This window comes from Arachis ipaensis, chromosome B5, assembly GCF_059453495.1.
Source record: "Arachis ipaensis isolate K30076 ecotype BB chromosome B5, ASM5945349v1, whole genome shotgun sequence".
Classification (NCBI taxonomy): Eukaryota; Viridiplantae; Streptophyta; class Magnoliopsida; order Fabales; family Fabaceae; genus Arachis; species Arachis ipaensis.
Window position 1 is genome coordinate 20,242,761 of NC_142440.1, and position 20,774 is coordinate 20,263,534.

Here is a 20,774-nt window from a genome sequence, read left to right on the forward strand (position 1 = left end):
TCAAAAACTAAAATTACACAAAAGCTATTTATTTCATGCATCTCCACTCATTCCTGAACACACTCAAATCCCAGGTCTCAAAGCTCGAAGCGCGCTTGGAATACAAATGCCTTTAGAACGATAGAAAAAAGAAAAATAAATGAGGGGGAATAGAAAATAAAAGTGATTCATTAAAATTGGCAAAACCTCTACTTAAAATAATGGAAGATATTCCACATATTCTAATGGACCATGCTAAACCAGCTAACATTTTAACTATTTTTTGGTACTGGTAAAGAGAACCCGAAAAACTAGCAAGTATACACTAACCCCTCATTATCAGCATCAATTTTAACAAATCTAACGAATACTCTAACCGGTTTCCCTAGTTCATAATATACACAATTCTGGGTTATCTAATCTATTTGAAGAAGAAAAAATACAATAAATAATGATCTTCCCGGAAAATTGGTGGCAGAAAGGACCAATCTGCGCAGAAGAGACAATCTTGATTATTCTGAACCAACAAGAAGACCATTGAGCAAAGGGCGCTCCACATCTGAATTCCTTGTCGTCGGTCTTTTATTATGATGCCGATTTCTGTGAGGAGAAAATCATGAAGAGACAATCTACTTAACTGAATTTATTGGAGTAAGTATGTAAATCCTTGCAAGATAGATAAGCAATTTGCTTTGCTAAGGCACCACGTTGGAACAGATTGTACTGCAGAGATGAAAAATGACACCAGAGGATGAAAATGCACAATGAAGTTCTTCATCTATCTAAACTCTAAATCATCCAATAATGGATCTACAACTGGATAAACTGTGTAAGCCGAGCAGCACAAAGCTCATCGTAATTAACTCGACCTAAAAACTATTTATGCTCAAATGGGAACACTCAAAGCAATAATCACCAAGTGTCGGAATTATGGTAGTCAGACAAGTTGCATTGCAGTGCAAACCTTGACAGACAGATAGCAACTTAAATATTAGACCAAAAGTTTGCCAAGAGCCAGCAATACTTTTATGGCACCGTGGCATTCAACTACAAAGAAAAACTCAAACTGCTTTTAGAGTATAAAGGAATATGGCTACTCAAAATATTATATTTAAATTTATTAAAAAGATGAATAGAGTGCCAAATGAGTAAGGAGTAAAGCATCAGAGACCTTACACTAGTTGACTGAAGCTCTAATGTATTCACATTTTCCGTGTCCTGCACAGTTTCAAAGTAACAAGCCTAATAATAAATAACAGGAGGTCCAAAAGATGTTAAATTTAACAGTTATTAAAAAAAGATTACCTCAATCATCAAATCTTTTCTGGTTATCAAACCAAGCACACGAGATGGTCGAGGAACAACAAACAAATGTCTCAAACCAAGTTGGCGGAAAAGATTGTACACCTGTGTCATAAGCAGGAGATCATAATTATCTGACAACAAAAAAGGATAACAGAAAATAAAAAATGAAAAAAAAAATCTTTTAAGGATTTTAAACTGCACACCTTTGTCAAAGACATGTCTTCAGGGACAATGTATGGTGAGGGATTCAAAAATGGAGCAAGATCTATGTACATTTCCAAGTCATCTGGACTTAGATGTATATCGTCGATACATATCCCCTTACTAGAAACAGGCTTAGCAAATTCATGAGAATCATGCCTGGAAGTTAGAGAGTCAACAATTATCATCATTATAGAATACAGATGAAAAAGCCCAAATATAAAAATACCTCATCAAGCCTTACCTTATTGACCTGTCCCCACCTCTGGGATCAGAGAGTAAAGGGCTATGCTGGAAATCAACCTTTGACTGAAGGATTACCAACAAATGACTAGACAGAAGACAGGGACATAGAAGCTTAGTTTCCAAGTGAATTCAAGCTTTCCCTGGAGTCACCCAGAGAGACATCAAAGTATAAGAAAACTTCAGAAAACTATATTGTGTACACGCTCACCTCCGAAGTACTAATCCAATAACAAGTGATTCTCCACTTCTTGTGTGATCAATGACCTGGGCATAATTTTAAGTATAACTACAACTATGAAAATGCAAGGAATATTTATCAATAGAAGGGATAGATATAAGAGATATACATACTGGAAAACCATTGTGTTTGTTGCTCCGTAGAATGGAAACTACGTCTGAAACCTTAACTACCCGAGGTAACGAGATCACCTTCAATAGACAGATTTACAGAGTCAAAAGCCAAAGTATCAAAAGAATAAGGCATGTGAAACATATAGTTTAACCAGTGGTAGCATCAATTTTAGCAAGTTACACATCACAAGAATGACACACCAAAAAACAAATAATAAACAAAAAACAATACTTGGACAACTAATAAAGGACATGCAATTTGTTAAATAATTTGAAAGTTCACTCACCCTTCCACTTCCACAGGCCTCCTTTGCTGTCATGTTCCGCATCTCATATTTAGGCCTTGATTCCAGTAATGGAATGCCCCTTAATCTTGCCTGCTCTTCATATAGACCCTCATTAAAAGCATCACCCACAGCCTGTAAGGGAAGAACTTAGTGCATTTTGAAGTGACTTTCTTTTTACAGGAAAGTCCTGATCTGCATACCTTCGATATAAGAAGAACAAGCATAATAAGGGGCAAAAGTTTCAGGTTATTTGTTATTTCAACCATAATGACACAAAGAGACACTGTCATCCGCATTGAACCACCAAGAAAAGACGCAGCTCCCAGCAAAGCATACCTGAACATAAGAAAGTATCATATGAACATTACAGGGGAAATGGGGATTCCACATATAGAAAAAGAAAATCATTCAGTATAGTAGGGATTAGAAAGCTTTGCTCTTTTGATATTTTTTGTTTCTTGTCCTCAATGGTCTTAGTATTATCCTTCTCTTTTAATAATAATAATCCCTTTTATCAAGAAACAAAAGGCTTCAAAAAATATAACTATGGAAGAAGTATATATCTTTTTGACCATGACTTTAAAGGAATGTCAAGAAAGACACTCACGTTCCCTCTTCAATGTTGAGCTTTTTGTAATATTTTACAACAAACATGCCAACAAGACGTCCATAAGTTGATCCTATCATTATACCAGGGACAAATTGACCGGCTGGCACAGCAGTACCAAACGTCAACACTGCTAAACTATAAAACATAACCTGCCACATACAGAGAAAATAATTGGTATATAATCAAGTGCATCAAGTGGCAACTCTATTCAATATTGGTGCATGAAGATAAATCAACAAGAATTCCTATCAACCATATAGGGCCACATACATGTATCCAAGAACTCTATTGAATCAAAAAATAGAAAATAACTCAATATAAAGGCTAATGCATTTAAAGTCCAACCCAGTAAGCAAGAGTGCAATACCAAAAAGGTTAACAGACTTTGGGAACTGTACTCATGTATTGTTTTCGCACTGAACAAATTCCTGATGGCATCATCCTGAAGCAATAGAGAAGTAACTTAATATAATATAACAATAAATGAAAAAGCAAATTATGATTCCCAGTTCATTCAAAACCTGTGTATTGAAGAAAATAGTCGCAAGATCATTATACTCCTTGTCACTGCTACAAAAGAACTGCCAAAAAAAGGGCATAAATTAAATGGAATCTCCAAAAGTAATTAAGTCCAGGAGTACAACCTATATTATCTTTAGAACGGAACTAAATTAAGAAGAACGTCAGATTTCAAAATGGAGGTAAAACGAGCCAGAATAGAGATTCCTGCATAGACCCAAGTTTTAAAGCCTTATTTTAGTCGCACACACAGTGGTTCCCACTTAAGATAATCTGGTCATTCATGAGTCTTATCAACTTTTATGTGTATCCAAAAATGACATTAAGCTTGTGTCAAGAAAAAAAGATGACATTAAGCTTGTACCTATATAAGAATCTCTTGAGGAGTGAAGGCCTTTGGAAAAAGCAATGAAAACAGTATATTTCTCAAAAACATTCTGTTTAGACTGTATAGGACAACTGTAACCTTAATTTCTTATATTCCATCTAATAAAAACAGTATATTTCTCAAAAGAATACCAAATCAGGCAAACATTTTCACAATTGAAACAAAAACAAGGTGCTTCATTGTTGAATTCATCCGACCCCCTTGTTTCAACTGTCATTAAGTAGTATTAAAGTATGAAAACACAAAAATAAAAATAAAGATCAAGCTGAAACCAAAAAATAAAAATAAAAATAAATAAAAAATGAGAAAATTGAGTAAGACTAACAATGATGAACATCATATAAATTCAACTGTCTTACATTTACATAATTCCCATACATTCCAGGAGGACGTGGGCATTCAATACCAGAAGTAGGATCAGATTCCGGGCATGGACTACATTCTCTTAGAAGTGGCAAGCAAAATGAAATAATTGACGTTAAAAGGGAGACAAGGCATGCTTCAATAATCTGCAGTGCAGGAGAAGGAAGGAGCAAACAAAAATAAGAAGACAAGTGAGAAGATAAAGGTACCACTAGCATGATAAACAACAAAATATCAATAATAATCACTTTCTTTCCTCAGTACAGTTCTTCCATTCTTTTGTTGTCCTTACTACAAGGAAGCAGATACAGACAAATCAATTGTATAAAAAACAACATACCTTGACTCGGCTCCCTTTTTTGTGAAGGTGGTTTCGACGCCAACTAGAAATATAAAGTGTAAGCTGGTTAAATAAAGCTCCTGCAAATTATTGACAATAAGTTAACAGGTGTACCAAAACCAACCAAATGTAAAAATTCATGATACATTGAAGTGCAAAACAAAGGTGAAAACTCCTACCTAGTAGGCCTCCAATAACCCCAATAATAGCCATTGGCAATAGCTCTGCAAAGGAATAATCCTCTTGACCACTAAAAATAAAACCAGTCAAGGGAAGAGGACAAAAATAAAACCTTAATGCTCAACTGGCAGTGAAAAAGGAGAAAGCACAGATCTTTACTCTGATATATCCCATATTATGAATCCGCCAGACCCAAAATGTCCGCAATTTCCATTCTTACACCATCCCATTGCAGTTCGCACTACAACAGCAACAATAGCAGAAGTGAAGAAGACACGCCACATAAGTTGACTCCTCCACCTTCAAGAGCATAGGAAAAAAATCAAAACAAAAATATATATGATGAATGATTTACCACATTTCCCCTTCTAATGAAAAAGAGCCATGTCACTAAGAATTCCTTACCAAGATGTTACCTCTTCCAATGCAAACAATACACCACCAACAGGAGCTCTAAATGCAGCAGCAACTCCTGCTGCACACCCACAGGTTACCAGATCTCGTCGATCTCGATCACTTCTGAATACTTGAAACCATCTTGAATTTATATGATACTTAGTGGAACCACCCTACTCAAGACATGACACCAACAGATTATATCAGTTTCTTCCATATAAAATACATATTCAGTGAAAATCAACTAGTCTTAAAAAAGTAATGCACAGAAGCACAGAGGATAATTCAGGTAATATAATGTGCAAGTGTTGATAAATTATAAAGCAAGGTTCATTTAAATGGTCAGTTAAAATACAATGGACACTTTATGTGGTGTTGCCACCACATTTTAGCCTCTTTATTTAAGGGAAACAAAGCATTGAAAGGACATACTGAAAGATCTAACACATACTATGCGCATATTGTACTTTTAACATACCATTTAGATACTACCATATACTGAGTAGTACATACTTACTTGTCCAAGCAAAGAAGCAATACAAGCACCAGTATGGACAAGAGGACCCTCTTTACCTAAAGCAAGGCCTCCTCCCACTGATCCAATGCTGCCAAATATCTGAACATAAGAAGAATCCTTGCATTTAATAAACAGCTATGTATTTCTAAAACTTAAAAAAGCAAAATAATCAATGCAGCCCTCTGACCTTTCCAATCAAAGTTCTCAGAAGAAGAATCCCATGAATATCAACCCCTGAACATTATTCAGCATCCACACTATCAGCATATGAAGGATTTTTGCGCAAGCTGGACAAAATTTCAACGCAATAACCCCAGAAACAGTTGAAAAGTCTAACTCACCATTTAAGTAACCCTTGATTTCAGGAATACCAGATCCAGCAGCAGCTGGTGCAAACTGTGTGACAATATATACAGAGGAAAACACCAAAACCAAGTTTATCAGGGCATATAGGAGAAAGCCAGCAATGTATGACTTCTGAATTATACTAAATGTCAACGAGAATTTCCAGCCAGCAAAATTTTCAACAGACAAGTTGATGAAAACAGCAGCAAGACCAGTGCCTGCAAGCAATAAAATGGGAAGACATTTTTTTGTCAAGAAACAAACTTCAGAAAAAGAGCTATGAGATTAGCATTAGAAACACATGGGGCATGACTCAAAGTAAATGGGTTTGGTTAAACTGAAAATTTAGCCTTGAATCTGTATCAAAGTAAACAATTGCAACTGAATAAAATGAACAAGAGACAGGGGAACTAGCACCATTAAATAATTTGAGCAAGGATAGAATCGTATTGAAAGTATTACATGGTCTCCTATGGTGGAGTCATTTTCACATACTTCAATTTATTTTATTTAGGCCTTACCTTGTTAACACTTTAATCAATAGATTTGAACCACCTTTAAAAAAGAAGTTCTATTGAGTTCAAATAATCTAAAAGCTCAAAGATTCATGCCCGTGCCTTATCCCTACCCCAACCTCTCAGTGAATAACAATTTCATGCAATTACTTCAAATGCTGGCTTGCGTATCATGGAAAGACACTACATAATAGAAGGAAATTAAATTATCGAAATATTAGTTGTGAAGCCTCAAAAGAACCAACAGATCCAACATGAAGTGATCAAGAACTGGAAATTTAGCCAGTCTCCCCGCCACTCCATATCCTACCCATGAAATAATAATTTTCTGAGCATGGGATAACTATAATCACAAAATTAATTCCGCTACCTATAGCACCCCAAAAAAAAGGGACCTTCCCTAAAAGAAACAAAAATTTGCCATTTCCGGTAACTAGGTAAAGCGAAGCACTATGCATTATTCAAGAGAGAAGTACCAATGCCAATGAGCAAGGCGAAAAGCCATTTCACCACCAGCAAATAACTCACGTACAGCTTCCCTCTGCGCGCCTACAAATCTCGAAGCACAGCCCAACATCATCCCATTATAATTTGAGCAACAATAATTAAACCAAACTAAAACAAAAGTAAAATAAAATTCAGAATCCACATGGAAAATTATTCTTATCATTAAAAAAGATAATATATTTAAAAAAAAACCTGTTCTTCTCGATAAGCAAAATTTTCTATGACTTCATAGTCAAGGCTCTCAACGCTGCTTCCATCGCTTTTCCTCACAAGCCCAACGGCGTCGTCGACGAACTGTGATTCTTCGGAGTTTGGGATCCGCGACCAAGCGTGCCTCACCGTTTCGACGCCGTTTTGAAAATGATTGGACAGCATCGTCGATTGGAATTCGGAAGCGAAACCCTTTTCCTTTTGTCCCCCTCAGTCTGAAAAACCTACAATCTCAAAACCTGAATGGCATAAGCCCGCAAGTTCGAGATTCAATCGCATCAGAAGAACCTTCCTCGCACGGATCAGCTTGGCTTCAAAACTCCGCAGCAATTGCGAATCAAATCAATGCAGGGAACCGCACCAGCACAGTGTGGTATAATCTAAAACGACTCTCTCTTCCCTTTGCTGTTGCGTCGTTTTCGCGTTTCGATGATGCTCTGTTTACTGTGCAACGCGAAATCATTCCCCTACCAACGTTGTTCGCAAGCAAATCGATTTAGAGGCAAAGTCGCAAAGAGGAAAAAGGTGTAGACATAGTTTATAATAGGCGCAAGCCTACGTTATGGATTTTCCAACTTGTTGGCTTCATCCGAATCAGACACAAAAGTCAGTTAGATCAACGGATAGATCTTGATCGCTGTTGAGGTAGCTGTAGGGTGACGGTGTAGGGGATCATGACTTGCAAGTCATGTGAGATCTTACGTGGACTTACCTGCCGAAAACAACACGAGCTGGGGAACTAATCTCAAGTCCACTAGCTATTGAAAAATTAAAAAAATCCTTTTTTTAATCAACTTATTAATATTCATTAATTAAATTGCTTTTTACTATTAATATTTTGGTTGGCTAATAGAGGTGACACGTTACAGTTGAACTTTTTAGTTTTTGGTGGACATGAGGAATTTAAGGCTGCGATCTTGTGCACAAACAATTTTATGATCTTTTTCGTTTAAGGGCGTGGTAAGTTGAAGTCACATCCTGAATAACAACTTGAAAATAAGAGTGGTTCCAAGGTAATTTTAACAGAAGTAGTCAATGGTTTTAGAGTGAGCAAGGCGCTTGAATTAAGAACAATTCAAGCTACGTCTACCTCTTTTATAATAATCATATCTTCTTAATAGACAAACGGATTCTCTTTATTTGTTGATTAAAAGAATTCAAATACATAATTAACTAATAACAACTATATTTTTGATCGAGTAGTCAATTTACTTGTCAATCCTATCTTATACAATTTAAATTTGGGACAAATTAATTTTTAGACTATCAAACTAAGAAATACTGTAGACAACAAAAAGAATATATCTTTATGCAAGTGTTAAGCATATTTGATGTATAAATAACATTTTTCTAAACCAAGAATAGCCATTTTGTGATGCATCTTAATTATAACTGGCCAGCTGGCCCACACAAGCCAAAAATGTTCGAACCCCGGCATTTCAGGACTTAATTATAACTGGCCAGCTGGCCCACACAAGCCAAAAATGTTCGAACCCCGGCATTTCAGGACCAAGTTTCATTCGCCTAGCTCAGTGGACCTATTTCTACTCGATTATGGAACCAAAGGTCAAAGGTATTATTAGCCTATTAGTACTAGGAAAACTTGAGTTCACTCTCACTGGCTATTACTTATTAGTATTTCTCGGGCATTCTCAAATCTAAACTGTCGCTATGGAATCAAATGAAATGAATAGTGATGACTGATGAGGAATCGCCGCAAAAAATAAAAATAACGCATCTTAATATCTTATTGTAAAAAATAATAATGCCGAAAGAACAGTAAGTAAATACATCAACAATTGAGCCTTATTCCATTTGTATATTCCACTAGATGGATAGAGTGAATACTATGAATGTTCATTTATCAAAAGAAAAGGACAAAAAGAAACCTATGAATGTTCATCTGATTTAGGCATTATTATTTGAGACGATACCAGTACAGAAGTATCCTTGGGATCTTTCTTATAAGATGCGTCTAAAATGTCATCCTCCAAGATAGGATATTTTTATGAGGGTAATGCTTGAGGAAGCTTCTGATGAGGGCCACTTGATGATGCGTCTTCTTTTGTCTACTATAGGGCCTTCAGCATCACAATGTCTTCTGATTAGGATCAGTTTTTGAGAGCTCACTGTACATATCAGATATTGCTTTTGCAAAGTACTCCTTCGCTTGAGGTCTCTTAATCTGAGAAAATTCAGAGGCAAATTAGTTAGGCATCATTTATTGTCACAAACATAATGTTTGAAGCTTGCTGAAATGACAATCAGGAAATCTCAGAGACTTCAACACTTGCCTTGAATGTAGGAGTCAGCAGATCGTTCTCCATTGTGAATGGTTCAGGCACCAAAGTCACAGCTTTTACAAATTCAAAACCTCTAAGCTGAAAGGCATCAAATTAAGATAGTAATATTTAATATTATTAACAATGGGGTGTAATGAACAAGTAACGTAACCTTAACAAAACATTTAGTAACATACTTGAGCTTCTTGTCCGACAGCATCCATGTCCGCCAAGACAGCAGCCCTCGCTCTTGGATCATTACAAAGTTGTGATATATCATTATACTGCAACCAAGCCAATAAAACCACGTTATCATAAGATATTGCATTTTAAAATCAGCATGCAGTGATACAAAAATGAAAAGGAACTATAGTAAATTTCATAGAAGGATCCTTGCTTCTTGTTTTCAAAACAACACACGCTGGCAACATAGCATTAACTACCATTTTTTCAGAAAAATAAGGCCTCCCTATACAAGGATAGGCACTGGCATAATAACCATCCCAAATTTTAAACCTTAGAAAAGTATAGTTAGTTGCATGGTTTTGAGAGAAGGTTTTATCTGCTACGTATGATATCTGCGAAAGAAAATATCCATCCATCTCATAAGATTCAATTCTCAAACTGAATAACTGTGCTTGGTCTCCCTACTATAACATTAACAGCTTGCTCAAATAGAGGACAAGAACACAGTCACTCAGCTAGCATGATTCATGAATTGTGAAAAATTGCACAATGCATGCAAAACAGGGTTATCAATTCCTCTTCAAAGTTCAGATATCGAAAGTTCGTTTTCTAGGAAAAATTGAAGTACCGTGATGCCTTCCGAAGCAGCCCATGCTTTCAATACATCAGGATCCACCGCGACAACAGCTACCAAAGAAGAGTTTAGGCTATCACCTACAAAAGGAAAAGGAAGCATCATGAAGGAAAGGAGAAAATAAGACAGCAAAAGAGGACTACGCATGTGTGCTTGTCGAATTTGTATGACAATTCCCCTACCATATACAAAGCACTGAGCAACAAACTTGCATTTGACATATACGTTTTCAATCTTCTCTGGTGCAATGTACTCGCCTTGTGCCAACTTAAAGATATTCTTCTTCCTACACAGAAATGCAAGGTTTTGATTTGCATGGTTAACAAAATTAACAAATGTAAATCAAGAAAGAGTTGCCAATTTTACATGATAGGACATATTGGACAAAAACTGAAGATAGCATGTTTGCACCAAGATTATTACTGAAGCCTACTTATAGAACAGAGGATACTTGTGCCAAGGAATTTAACAGGTCAGCACATAAATTTACCCATTATGCCTGGAATGATAATACCTCACCTATCAATAATTTTGAGACGACCTCCAGGTAACCATGTCCCAATATCTCCAGTATGGAGCCACCCCTCTTCATCAATGACTTCCCTCCTGATCAATTTGATCCAATATGAGGTATCTTTCAGATAGAATAAATAAAATTTGACTCATAAGAACCACAGAACAGGAAAGGGAGTTACGTCTGAGCTTCATCTTTGTAATAACCTTGAAAAATAATTGGACCCCTAACACAAATTTCACCACGTGGATAGGGCTGATCATCAGATGTATAGTTCATTTCTGGCACATCCACGAGTTTTACCTCTGAAACAAAAAGAACAAACTCTTAGTACTTGGCATGGCACTTCAAGCAACAGCCAACATAAACTTAATATTTATGAACTAGATGACTTCAATTTTTATTCTTTTGAACTGGCAGTGGGAAGGGAGCGGTGCTCAAATCCCAATCATGAAACTCATCATTTACTCACCACAGGCTGGATTGGGAGATCCAACATGACCACCAAGGTTGTCGCCTTCATCAATGCAGCTTATAACACAAGAAGTCTCAGTCATTCCATATCCTTCAGTCACCCGACCACCAAAGCAACTGTGAAGTAGTTGTGAAAGACCATTGGACTAGGAATTTTTTTAAAATGATAAAATAAAAGAAATGAAGGATAATCCTCTGTAGCAATGCATACCGATTTTATACAAGAACTTACATCTTTAGAAACTCCATGATATCAGGTGATAAAGGTGAGGCACCTGATACCATAAGGCGAACTCGTCCTCCAAGCTTTGCCTTTATCTTGTTGAAAACTAATCTGTCCCACATTGGAGAAGGGTTCTTACCTGAAACAGATGGAATTTGAAAGTAAGGTTTTTTCCCCACCTCTCGGTAGAACAAAAACAGCTACACAAATAAATACCCATAAGACATCTGCTTCCAGGGGTTCAGTTTGAGAGAGGGATGAATTATTAAGATCAATCTTAAGAACATGATGGGAATCAATTACGTAATATAATAAACACATGAGGAACAATAACTATATAAATGCATACTGTACAAAATAAGGTTTACATAATGAACTTTACCATTCAATAATGCTTGCCTTTTAGCATTATATGCAGCATTAAATAGCCTTTCCCTCAGAACACCAGATGTTTTAACAGCATTAAGAATACTACAGCAAAACCGTACAAGTGAATATCATTAAGTCACATCGAATACACCAAAAGCCTGTTAACAGTTTAAAAACTACAGTTTGATACTCTACCCAGCATATATTCTATTATACAACCGAGGGACACTGCAGAAGATAGTAGGCCTGAGAGCAGCTAGATCATCCATTAGTTTCAAATTATCCTGCATGATACAAATACGTGAGTCAGGTAATGAGCGGAAAAGAAAAAAAGAAAGTTGGCTAATCTCTCTCTCTCTCTCTCTCTCTCTCTCTCTCTTTAAAAGTAATAAATAAAGAAAAATCTAGCATCTACCGAAACCATAGGACCTTCGGTTTACAAATATCAAATAGTTACATTATAGTGTAGACAAAACAAACAATCCTCACCGCACCAAGAGGAGTCAACTACTTGGAAAAATTAATGTCACTGGCCTTTCAAGATTCAAAAACCAAACTTTTTAGTAAGATGGTAGAACCATTTAGAACAATATCTTTCTTTTTTCAGGTTTCATGGATCTTCTACCCATTTCAGTTGAACTCAAAAGAGTGTTATTCATGCAAAATTCATTTAGAACGGCATAACATCTCACTAAGTGTAGTGTGAATAAGTCGGTAAAACATAAGCAAAATGAAAGGAAGGGAATTTGTTCAAGATTCATACCCCCTGGTAGAATCCCACTGCAATGCCAAAATGCACTATCATGACTTGGTTTGTCCGCTCATAAATGTGTGCTAAAGGGAGATATGATATATAACTGAAAATCAAAAGGAATCCAGAGCAAGAACATTTAGAATATTTTATGAGCCAAAATATGACAATAACTACTGTACAATATGAGGTAGGCATTCAAAATGAACTCACACATCAGAAGGGCCAAATTTTTCATCCATAGTGGTCCCAGCAACATTTGCAATGAAGTTTGCATGGGTCAAGACAGCCCCCTGAAGAGAATCCGTTTAGCAGAAAGATAAATGAAGAATGTTCTATAAAGTGACCACTACCGAGGAAAGCATTTCATGCACACAACATCTACCATAAACAAAAAATAGTAATTTGGCAAGAACCTACTCACCTTTGGGGTTCCAGTTGTACCACTTGTATAGCAAATAGTTGCAACATCATCAGGTTTTGGTGGGCTAAAGGGCTGAAGATTACTGCTTCCCTACATCCAAGGCAGAAAAAGGCAAGTGGTAACAAGTACTTAGCAATGAAATCATAAATGATGCTTGTTGCATAAATAAATTATAAATCATTAGCAACTACAGATGGTGGTAAGAAACTACAATCACCATGTTAGTGCAAAGAAAAAATAGTAAAAAGAAATATTTTGTGTTTCTTTTATAAAATAAAAAATAATAAAAAGAAAAGGATTATGTGGTGGGTAGGTAAATTAAAAGAGAGAAAGCAAGACAGAACATAAGTGACACTTCCTAATTACTCCATAGAAGCAAATAGTAGACTACGAAGTATTAACTCTAGATAATCATATTCTTGGACCCAAAAAAAAAAAAAGTTACCTGATTTAGTAGATTTGAATATGTTACAACCTGAACTCCAGTTGATGATGGAAGTGATGGAATATGACCATCAATGCCTCCAACTACCTGCATAATAATTGAGCATCATGGATAAACAATGCAGATTTAATTTAACAGAAAAATTAATCGTATATAATACCTACCACAATTAGTCGTACACTTGGAATCTCTGACAAGAAGCTCAGCAACTGCAAGGTGGGGTGACAAATACTTAAGTTTCACAAGAGAACTTATGGTAAAATACAATTGACAAGCACAGCAAAAAACACATACTTTACTAAGTTGAAGGTCACAATACATACCGAATTTAATGTTTGAGACACACAAAATATTACTTGCACAGCAGCATGATTAACAATATACCTGACAGCATCAGGACCTATCGAGCAAAAAATTCATTGCTGTTATATATGAAGATTAATCCAAGGTCATTATGAAAGAAATAATGCTGCCTAATAGATAGAATCAACAAACCAAGAGTATCATATAAAGGCACTGATATGTATGAATATGCAGCGCAAGCATGGTCAACAATGAGCCACTCCGGTCTATTAATAAAGTATATGCCAACGCAAGCTCCCTGGAAATGCACGTACCAGTGGTTAGGTAATAATATATGCCAAGTATTGAAATAAATAATTGTTCATGACTATATTATAGAATTAACCTTTGGAATTCCATAATAAATCAAACCAGAGCCTATAGCTGACCGTGCAGTACCTGCTTCTCCAAAAGTCATCCACTTGTACCTTGACAGTGGAATAAGAGTGGAAATGATGAGAAGTTCATAAATAAGTTTTATTATAAAAGAAAAGAAGGACAAGAAAGCATAATGGATAAATAATTGAGCTGCTTACTCCCCAACTGTTCCATCAACACGGTTTCGGGTTCCCAGATACTTATAGTCTCGAAAAGTGTCAACTGAACGCCTATGATTGAACATTTCGATAAAATATAAATCAATGTCTTAGGCATACAAAAACATATTCCCCTTAAAGTATTGTCCATTAGTAGCACTCATCCAGCAAATGGAGTTGAAATTGAAATTTGCAGAGGAAAAAAAAGAGTAATTCTCACACGAAATTATCATGCAGTGTACCAATTTCAGGATGATCAGGGAATCTGCTCACTAGCTTGAGAGGAGAACGTGAGGATCTGCACCCCATATAGAAAACAAAAGAAAAGAGAATAAAAAGAATCTGAATAATGGTTCAGAACGATTTAGATTAAAGTAGACCAAGTGCATTGGAAGGGATATACCTATACACATTCCACTTTCCTGTCCGCAATTTCTCTGGTAATACAACACTGTACCCCTGTTCTGCTCCCAAGTAAAGATTAGAACTAGTAACATTAACAATATGGTTGACAAAGAACATAGAAGCATAGCAAGATAGTATAATAACAATAACAAGCCATGCAAATGAAAGACTAATTTGAAGAAATGGATATAAAAGTTTCATAGTTCTGACAAAAGCCCTACAAATATCAGTATTATTAATGTAATCCACTTTCAGTAACATGATCAAAGCAACAATGATCATATAATTAGTCAGCTCTGCCCTGTCTCAAGTCATAGTTCATACAATTAATAAGTGACAGCAAGTGGTTAGCAATTCGAGTATTGGCTCCTGTGATTGTCACCAATAGAAGGTAAATGGATCCAAATAAAGTTCAGAAGAAACATAGACGGAGAAAAATGTGCAATACTATTCATTATCTTCTTTGACTATTTGGTTCATTAACAACACCAAGCAGGAAATTCAGATTCAAAATCATAAATAAGCTATAATACAGAGGTACACCAGAATTCCAAACAGAATTCAGAACTCTACCAATTTCTAGTATCACTAAACAGTGAATTGTCATTTCACCGAAAATATTTCTGGAAAGAAAGAAAAAAAAATCCCACTGAAGCCAGCAAGACCAAGTCAACAACACACTGAATTGCCCATATTCTCAGTGTATTCAATGAAGAAGCGCAAATCATATTCATCAATAAAGGGGAAATAAATGATAAAAAATAATTCAGAGCTGGATCTCCCATTTATAGTTTTGCACTACCCTTGGCCGCAACTAATTTTCCACTGCAACAATCATCACAAAGAGAAACTCATAGAGAAAGACAGAGAGAGCGAGAGAAGGGTTGTACCAGAGAAGAACTCTCCGGCGGTGGGGTTCTGTCGGAGGTGGGCGGTGGGAGAATCCGCGGCGGAGACTAGGTGACCATGGATGGCTTTGAGACGACGTTGAGCAGGAGCTGAATCCATTAACGCGAAAGCTTAAACTCAGAGCTTACACACAAAGGAAAAGAGAACGACTCTATTTTTTTTTTCTTTTTCTTTTTCTTTTTTTTTTTTTCCTTCTTCTTCTTCTGGCGTTTTTTTTCCCTCAGGAAAGTGAATAAAAATTATATAATGGAAAAGAAAATGATAGAAATGTAAGGAGCGTGGCACGCAAAGCGAGGATTCTGATGATCCCGATTTTTTTTTTTTTTTGGAATAATGATCCGGATATGGTTAAGATGATGATTGCGTCCTATTTCGAACATGCATTTTCACATTATTTTTTTATTAATACTTTATTATTAGGTGGATTGGATTGATGAATAATATGTCGTCAGTCACTTTCCCGTGACAATTAATACGAATTATAAGCTCTTGAACTTTTCTAATTTCTAAAAGCCTAGAAAGATATTCCTTCCTTTTTGCTAAGTAATTTTTAATTCTTGCATAGCTCTTTTTCATATTGGATGAGGAGACGATCAACACACTATTATTATTTAATTTATTTTTTTCTCTTTTTGTTAATGTCTGCGTCCGTGACTGTGACATTTTGTATTGATCGGAAACGAGATAAAATGGTCATGGTTAAAGCTAATTCCAAAGTCTTAAAATATCTGCCGGCAATGGCATATGCAGAAAAAATACAAGTAAACATGTCTCCGTCCTTCTTGTCATGGCGTGAGTTGCCTCACAGACACGAGATTGCTTCATGGGATCCGGAAACACTTTCATGTTGTGCATTAAATACTTCAGTAGATGGCCTATGTTTCTGGTACCACTTCCTTTGATTTCCAAATCATTCATCATTCTTCATGCTTTATATTAATATAAGTAATAAAACTTGAAATAGACAAAAGGATTAAAAAAAAATAGTGTTGGTTGGAATGTCTTTAAGTTGATAGAAAATAACAATTTTTTGAATGAAAAAAAAAATATTTTTTTGTTATTTTTTAACGTATTTAATAAATTTTTAATAATAAAAAATTAAAAATAAAAAAATTTAAAAAAAACACATTTTTTAAAAAATTACCATTTACACCTTTTTTAAAAAGATTTTTTTTAAAAAAATTCACATAATAAATAAATAAATAAATTATTTTTATATTATTATATTCAAATATAATTGATATATAAAAAAAAAATTTTGTATAAAATATCCAAATATAAAATTAATTTTACTTTTTTTTTAAATTATTTTAAAAAATATTATTTGAAAAAAAATTCTTATTAAAAGTTCATGGAAACAAACTCAAAGAATAATTTAATTGTGAATATTCTTTATATTGAAATATAGAAAACAATGCTATTTATATATACAAAATTGACTATGAATACAAAAGGGCTAAAATTCTAAAACAATTAAATCTTCTAGGTGATTCCATTAGTTATCAAAAAGTGAGTCAGTATAACTAATTTTGTTTTTAGCAGAAATATAAAAAGATTTAACAAAGAAATTTATTCTATTTGTTGGGCTAAATTTATTTGTGTATAGACAGTTGTGATTTTTCTTTGGTATTGTCATAGGTACAAAAAGAAAGATAGTTTAATATGTTCCTATAAGTTGGAGGGTAAAAAATGTTAAGAACATTGAGTTTGGAAAGATTGAGGTGAAAAGGTTGAAGAGATAAAGGCTTGATAAATATGTCTGCTAACTATCCAAAAAAATTTTTATCACTCCAACTTGAACTTTTTGGCGAACTAAATGATCAACTTCTAGGTATTTAGTCCGTTCATGAAAAATTGGATTAACCGAGATGTGAATAACGCTTTGATTATCACAATACAAAATTGGTGGACGAATGAGAGATATATGCAGAATATGTACCATTGAAGCTCACAAGTTGTACTAGCAAGAGTATGATATTCGATTTCGATGAATGATCGGACAATAATGATTTGTTTTTTAGTTTTTTAAGAAATCAAAGAATTACCCAAAAAAACAATAACCAGCCAATGATCTTCGAGTATCAGGACATCTTATCCAATCGGACTCACTAAATCCAAGGATTTGAATTTCAGATTCTTTTGGGAAGAAAATTCCTTTGCCAAGGATATTTCTTAACACACGCTTGGCAGTTTTAGGATGAGATTTAATAAGAGATACCATAAATTGTCTTAATTGTTGAGTGGCATACATGATGTTTGGTCCTGTAGTGGTGATAGAGATAAGCCGTCCAACCAAATGATGATAAACAAAAGGATCATATAGCAAGAGACTATTGTCTTGATATATTTTGTGGCACTAATGCACTATCTATGAGAACAAAGATAGGTTTGGCACCTAATAAATCATAATCTTCTAAAAGATCAAGATAATATTTTCTCTCAAATAAACAAATCCCTTTTACCGATTGAGCAACTTCAATATCCAAAAAATATTTCAACAGATCCAAGTATTTAATGCGAAAGTGTTAGTGTAGAATAAGACTTAATGGCAATAAATTCAAAAATAAAATTACCAGTAAACAATATCATCAATATAAACTAGAAGAATATAGATTTCAGCACCAGTTAATTTACAAATAAGTTATAATCATATAAGGTCTGTTGATATTCATGAGATAGCAAAAGATTAGAAAGTTTGTCATACTATATACGACTTGATTGTCGTAAACCGTACAATGACGTCAATAACTTTCAACATCAATTTAGTCAAGGAGATATAATCCTGGATGGTAAAGTCATGTAAACTTTTTCAAAAAGATCCTTATGTAAGAAAGCATTATTGACATCTAACTGATATAGGCCAATGCTTTAAAGATGCCAAAGCCAAAACCAATCTAATGGTGGAAGATTTAATAGCAGGAGAGAACCTTTTCAAAAAAAGCAACATCTTCAATTTGGGTAATTTCTTAGCCACAAGACGTGCATTATACCAATCAACTAAACCATCAATCTTGTGTTTGATGTGATATACTCTTTTATAGCCAACTGCTTAACACCTGCAATACACCAGATTTTGTTCAATTCAAGAGTATCTAACTCATTTTTCATAGCTTTGTACCAATTAGAGTGGGTATTGATGTCTTTAAAAGATTGTGGCTCAATATCAGACTGTATAGATAAAAGAGACTAATTATGTGTAGGTGAAAGAGAAAAAAAAGACATGAATGAAAATAAAGGATATTGATACTTTGAGAAAGAGGAATTTGCGTAGGTGAGAGAGGAATCGAACAAATAATCAAAGAGATATATTGGAGATAAGCAAACTCATTCAGAATAACGATGATAATTTGGGAAATGAGTAAATAAAACCTCAAATGATATTTTGAAATTAATTACAGAAGAAGAAATCCGATTAAGCAAATAAACAGCATGATTAACAATATAAGACCAAAATAAAAAAGATAAATTAGATTGAAACATAAAAACAAGGGCTATATTTAAAGTATGTCGGTGCTTGTGTTCGACTCCACCATTTTGTTGTGGGTTTCAACACAACTGCATTGATGAAATTATGTCTTTGGAAGAGTAAAAATCATGTAAAAGAAATTCTAGTCCATTTTATGAATAATTGCATTTAATTTTAGAGTTAATTGTCTTTCAACTAAGTTGATAAAATTCTTTTCATGATTTTGTACTTCTCCTTTTTATTTTAATAAAAGGGATAAGTACTTTTTTCGTCCCTAACCTTTTTTTGTTATTAAAATCATCCTCAATTTTTACAAACACATTAAAATCGTCCTTCCCCCAATTATGAAAATTTCTGGACACATTTGTCCCTGAGGTCTATAACGCTTCGTTTTTCATTCCCGCGAAAGTCATTTACTATCTCATTTGCCATTACACACATTCGAAGGTGATGTTTCATGTTCAATAATGCCCTAGCTGTGGTGTGTCTTCATCGGAGGAGTATCTGAACTGCATTTGGAGGTCGCTAGCTACGGTGAGGAAGGAGGTCGGTCCGGCATTGTCATCGACATTGAGGTATGTATGCAGCATTTGTGTAATAATAGTATTGCGAGGGTTTGATTTGGTTTTTCTTGTGTCTTTAAGAAATGGGAAGCTTTACTCTGACTGTTTACCATGGGGGTCGATTTGGTTATGAGGAAGGGTCGTTGTGGTATTTAGGGGGAGAAAAGACAGTTATAGAAGATGTTGATAGTGATTGCTAGTATTTATTTTAGGCATATGCGGAGCTGAGGTAGTTCAGATACACCAGAGAGAACATTTCAGCTCTGTGGTATAAGGATCCAGCTAGTCAATAGTTAGAGAAGGCCCTGAAATTATTTGCTACGGATAAAGATGCACTTAAGATGTGCAGAATAGTGAACTTGAGGGGTCATGTTGAGGTGTTTGTGGTGCATGTGATTGAGGATGTAGAAGAATTTCCTGAAGCTGGGTTTATTGATGTTGGAGGCCAAACAGAGCAGAATCCGGGTAATGAGTTGGTGGTTTATGAGGGTGAAAAAGTTCAAGAGATGGAAAATGATGATGTACAACAAGGCAATGAAGGAGATAAGTTAGATACAGATGTGGGAGCTGAAAATGAACGGGTTGAGACAAATAGCGATGATGACAGCGATGATGAGGAGTTTATTCTGTCTGATCCTGAGGGTGATAGTGCAGACGGCATTCATTTTACAGATAGTGATGAGGAATATGATGATGAGAGTGGATTTGAGGAAGATACAAGTGCCAAGGGTAGTAAGAGGGTTGATAAAGGCAAAGGGGTTATGAATGGCGATTTTAGTGATGGGGAAGGCTTTAATAGCGATGAAGTGGACTTGGAGTATGAGGTTGGTGTTGGTTCAGATGATGAGGAAGGACAAGGGGAAGATAAGAATGAGGCAAGGAGTTATCCAATTCATAAGGATTGTAAAGACATGAATAGTTACAAGTGGGACGTGGGAACAGTTTTTGCTTCAAGAGAGGAATTTAAGGATATTGTGACATCGTATGCAGTA

The 20,774-nt window shown here is 35.1% G+C and overlaps 2 protein-coding genes across 8 annotated transcripts; both read right to left on the reverse strand.

The window, feature by feature from the left end:
* Positions 1-152: 152 nt before the first annotated feature.
* CLC-D (chloride channel D) lies at positions 153-7,837 on the reverse strand. 4 transcript variants are annotated; one of them, XM_088488468.1, is made up of 22 exons: positions 7,242-7,837; positions 7,019-7,091; positions 6,024-6,245; positions 5,870-5,916; positions 5,683-5,781; positions 5,175-5,338; positions 4,929-5,069; positions 4,769-4,839; positions 4,590-4,669; positions 4,246-4,395; positions 3,501-3,560; positions 3,347-3,421; positions 2,977-3,128; positions 2,570-2,705; positions 2,370-2,501; positions 2,083-2,160; positions 1,940-1,995; positions 1,730-1,816; positions 1,488-1,644; positions 1,285-1,386; positions 1,156-1,197; positions 153-579 (listed from the first exon to the last, which is right to left on the reverse strand). In XM_088488468.1, exons 1-22 carry the CDS (start codon positions 7,422-7,424, stop codon positions 565-567), a joined length of 2,322 nt encoding a protein of 773 aa, XP_088344594.1. In that variant the 5' UTR covers positions 7,425-7,837; the 3' UTR covers positions 153-564. The 4 variants fall into 4 exon arrangements, with proteins under 4 accessions (XP_088344594.1, XP_088344592.1, XP_016202337.1 ...); XM_088488466.1 differs by having other exon boundaries at positions 153-702; positions 7,242-7,810; XM_016346851.3 differs by having other exon boundaries at positions 1,151-1,197; positions 7,242-7,810.
* A 1,146-nt stretch (positions 7,838-8,983) lies between these two features.
* Positions 8,984-16,332, reverse strand: LOC107643257 (long chain acyl-CoA synthetase 6, peroxisomal). Of its 4 annotated transcripts, none has more exons than XM_088488619.1 (23): positions 15,735-16,332; positions 14,843-14,903; positions 14,660-14,737; positions 14,440-14,511; positions 14,250-14,331; positions 14,057-14,162; positions 13,885-13,961; positions 13,722-13,770; positions 13,562-13,644; positions 13,117-13,206; positions 12,906-12,985; positions 12,705-12,798; positions 12,137-12,225; positions 11,955-12,043; positions 11,582-11,711; positions 11,348-11,466; positions 11,057-11,180; positions 10,881-10,967; positions 10,544-10,647; positions 10,356-10,441; positions 9,739-9,825; positions 9,554-9,640; positions 8,984-9,444 (listed from the first exon to the last, which is right to left on the reverse strand). In XM_088488619.1, exons 1-23 carry the CDS (start codon positions 15,850-15,852, stop codon positions 9,349-9,351), a joined length of 2,088 nt encoding a protein of 695 aa, XP_088344745.1. In that variant the 5' UTR covers positions 15,853-16,332; the 3' UTR covers positions 8,984-9,348. The 4 variants fall into 4 exon arrangements, with proteins under 4 accessions (XP_088344745.1, XP_088344746.1, XP_088344748.1 ...); XM_088488620.1 differs by having other exon boundaries at positions 13,562-13,648; positions 13,726-13,770; positions 15,735-16,127; XM_088488622.1 differs by having other exon boundaries at positions 14,440-14,503; positions 15,735-16,121.
* Between the last annotated feature and the right edge of the window lie 4,442 nt (positions 16,333-20,774).

What these genes read in the sequence shown, in the direction of transcription:
- CLC-D (XM_016346851.3), bottom strand. Translation starts at nt 7,424, where the DNA reads ATGCTGTCCAATCATTTTCAAAACGGCGTCGAAACGGTGAGGCACGCT. An exon ending in CGCCTTGCTCATTGGCATTG is followed by an intron (nt 6,246 to 7,018) that starts GTACTTCTCTCT and finishes TATTGCTTGCAG; the next exon opens with GCACTGGTCTTGCTGCTGTT. An exon ending in TGAGAACTTTGATTGGAAAG is followed by an intron (nt 5,782 to 5,869) that starts GTCAGAGGGCTG and finishes TCTTATGTTCAG; the next exon opens with ATATTTGGCAGCATTGGATC.
- LOC107643257 (XM_088488619.1), bottom strand. Translation starts at nt 15,852, where the DNA reads ATGGATTCAGCTCCTGCTCAACGTCGTCTCAAAGCCATCCATGGTCAC. An exon ending in GGAAAGTGGAATGTGTATAG is followed by an intron (nt 14,738 to 14,842) that starts GTATATCCCTTC and finishes TATGGGGTGCAG; the next exon opens with ATCCTCACGTTCTCCTCTCA. An exon ending in ATCTCCCAATCCAGCCTGTG is followed by an intron (nt 11,181 to 11,347) that starts GTGAGTAAATGA and finishes TTTTTGTTTCAG; the next exon opens with AGGTAAAACTCGTGGATGTG.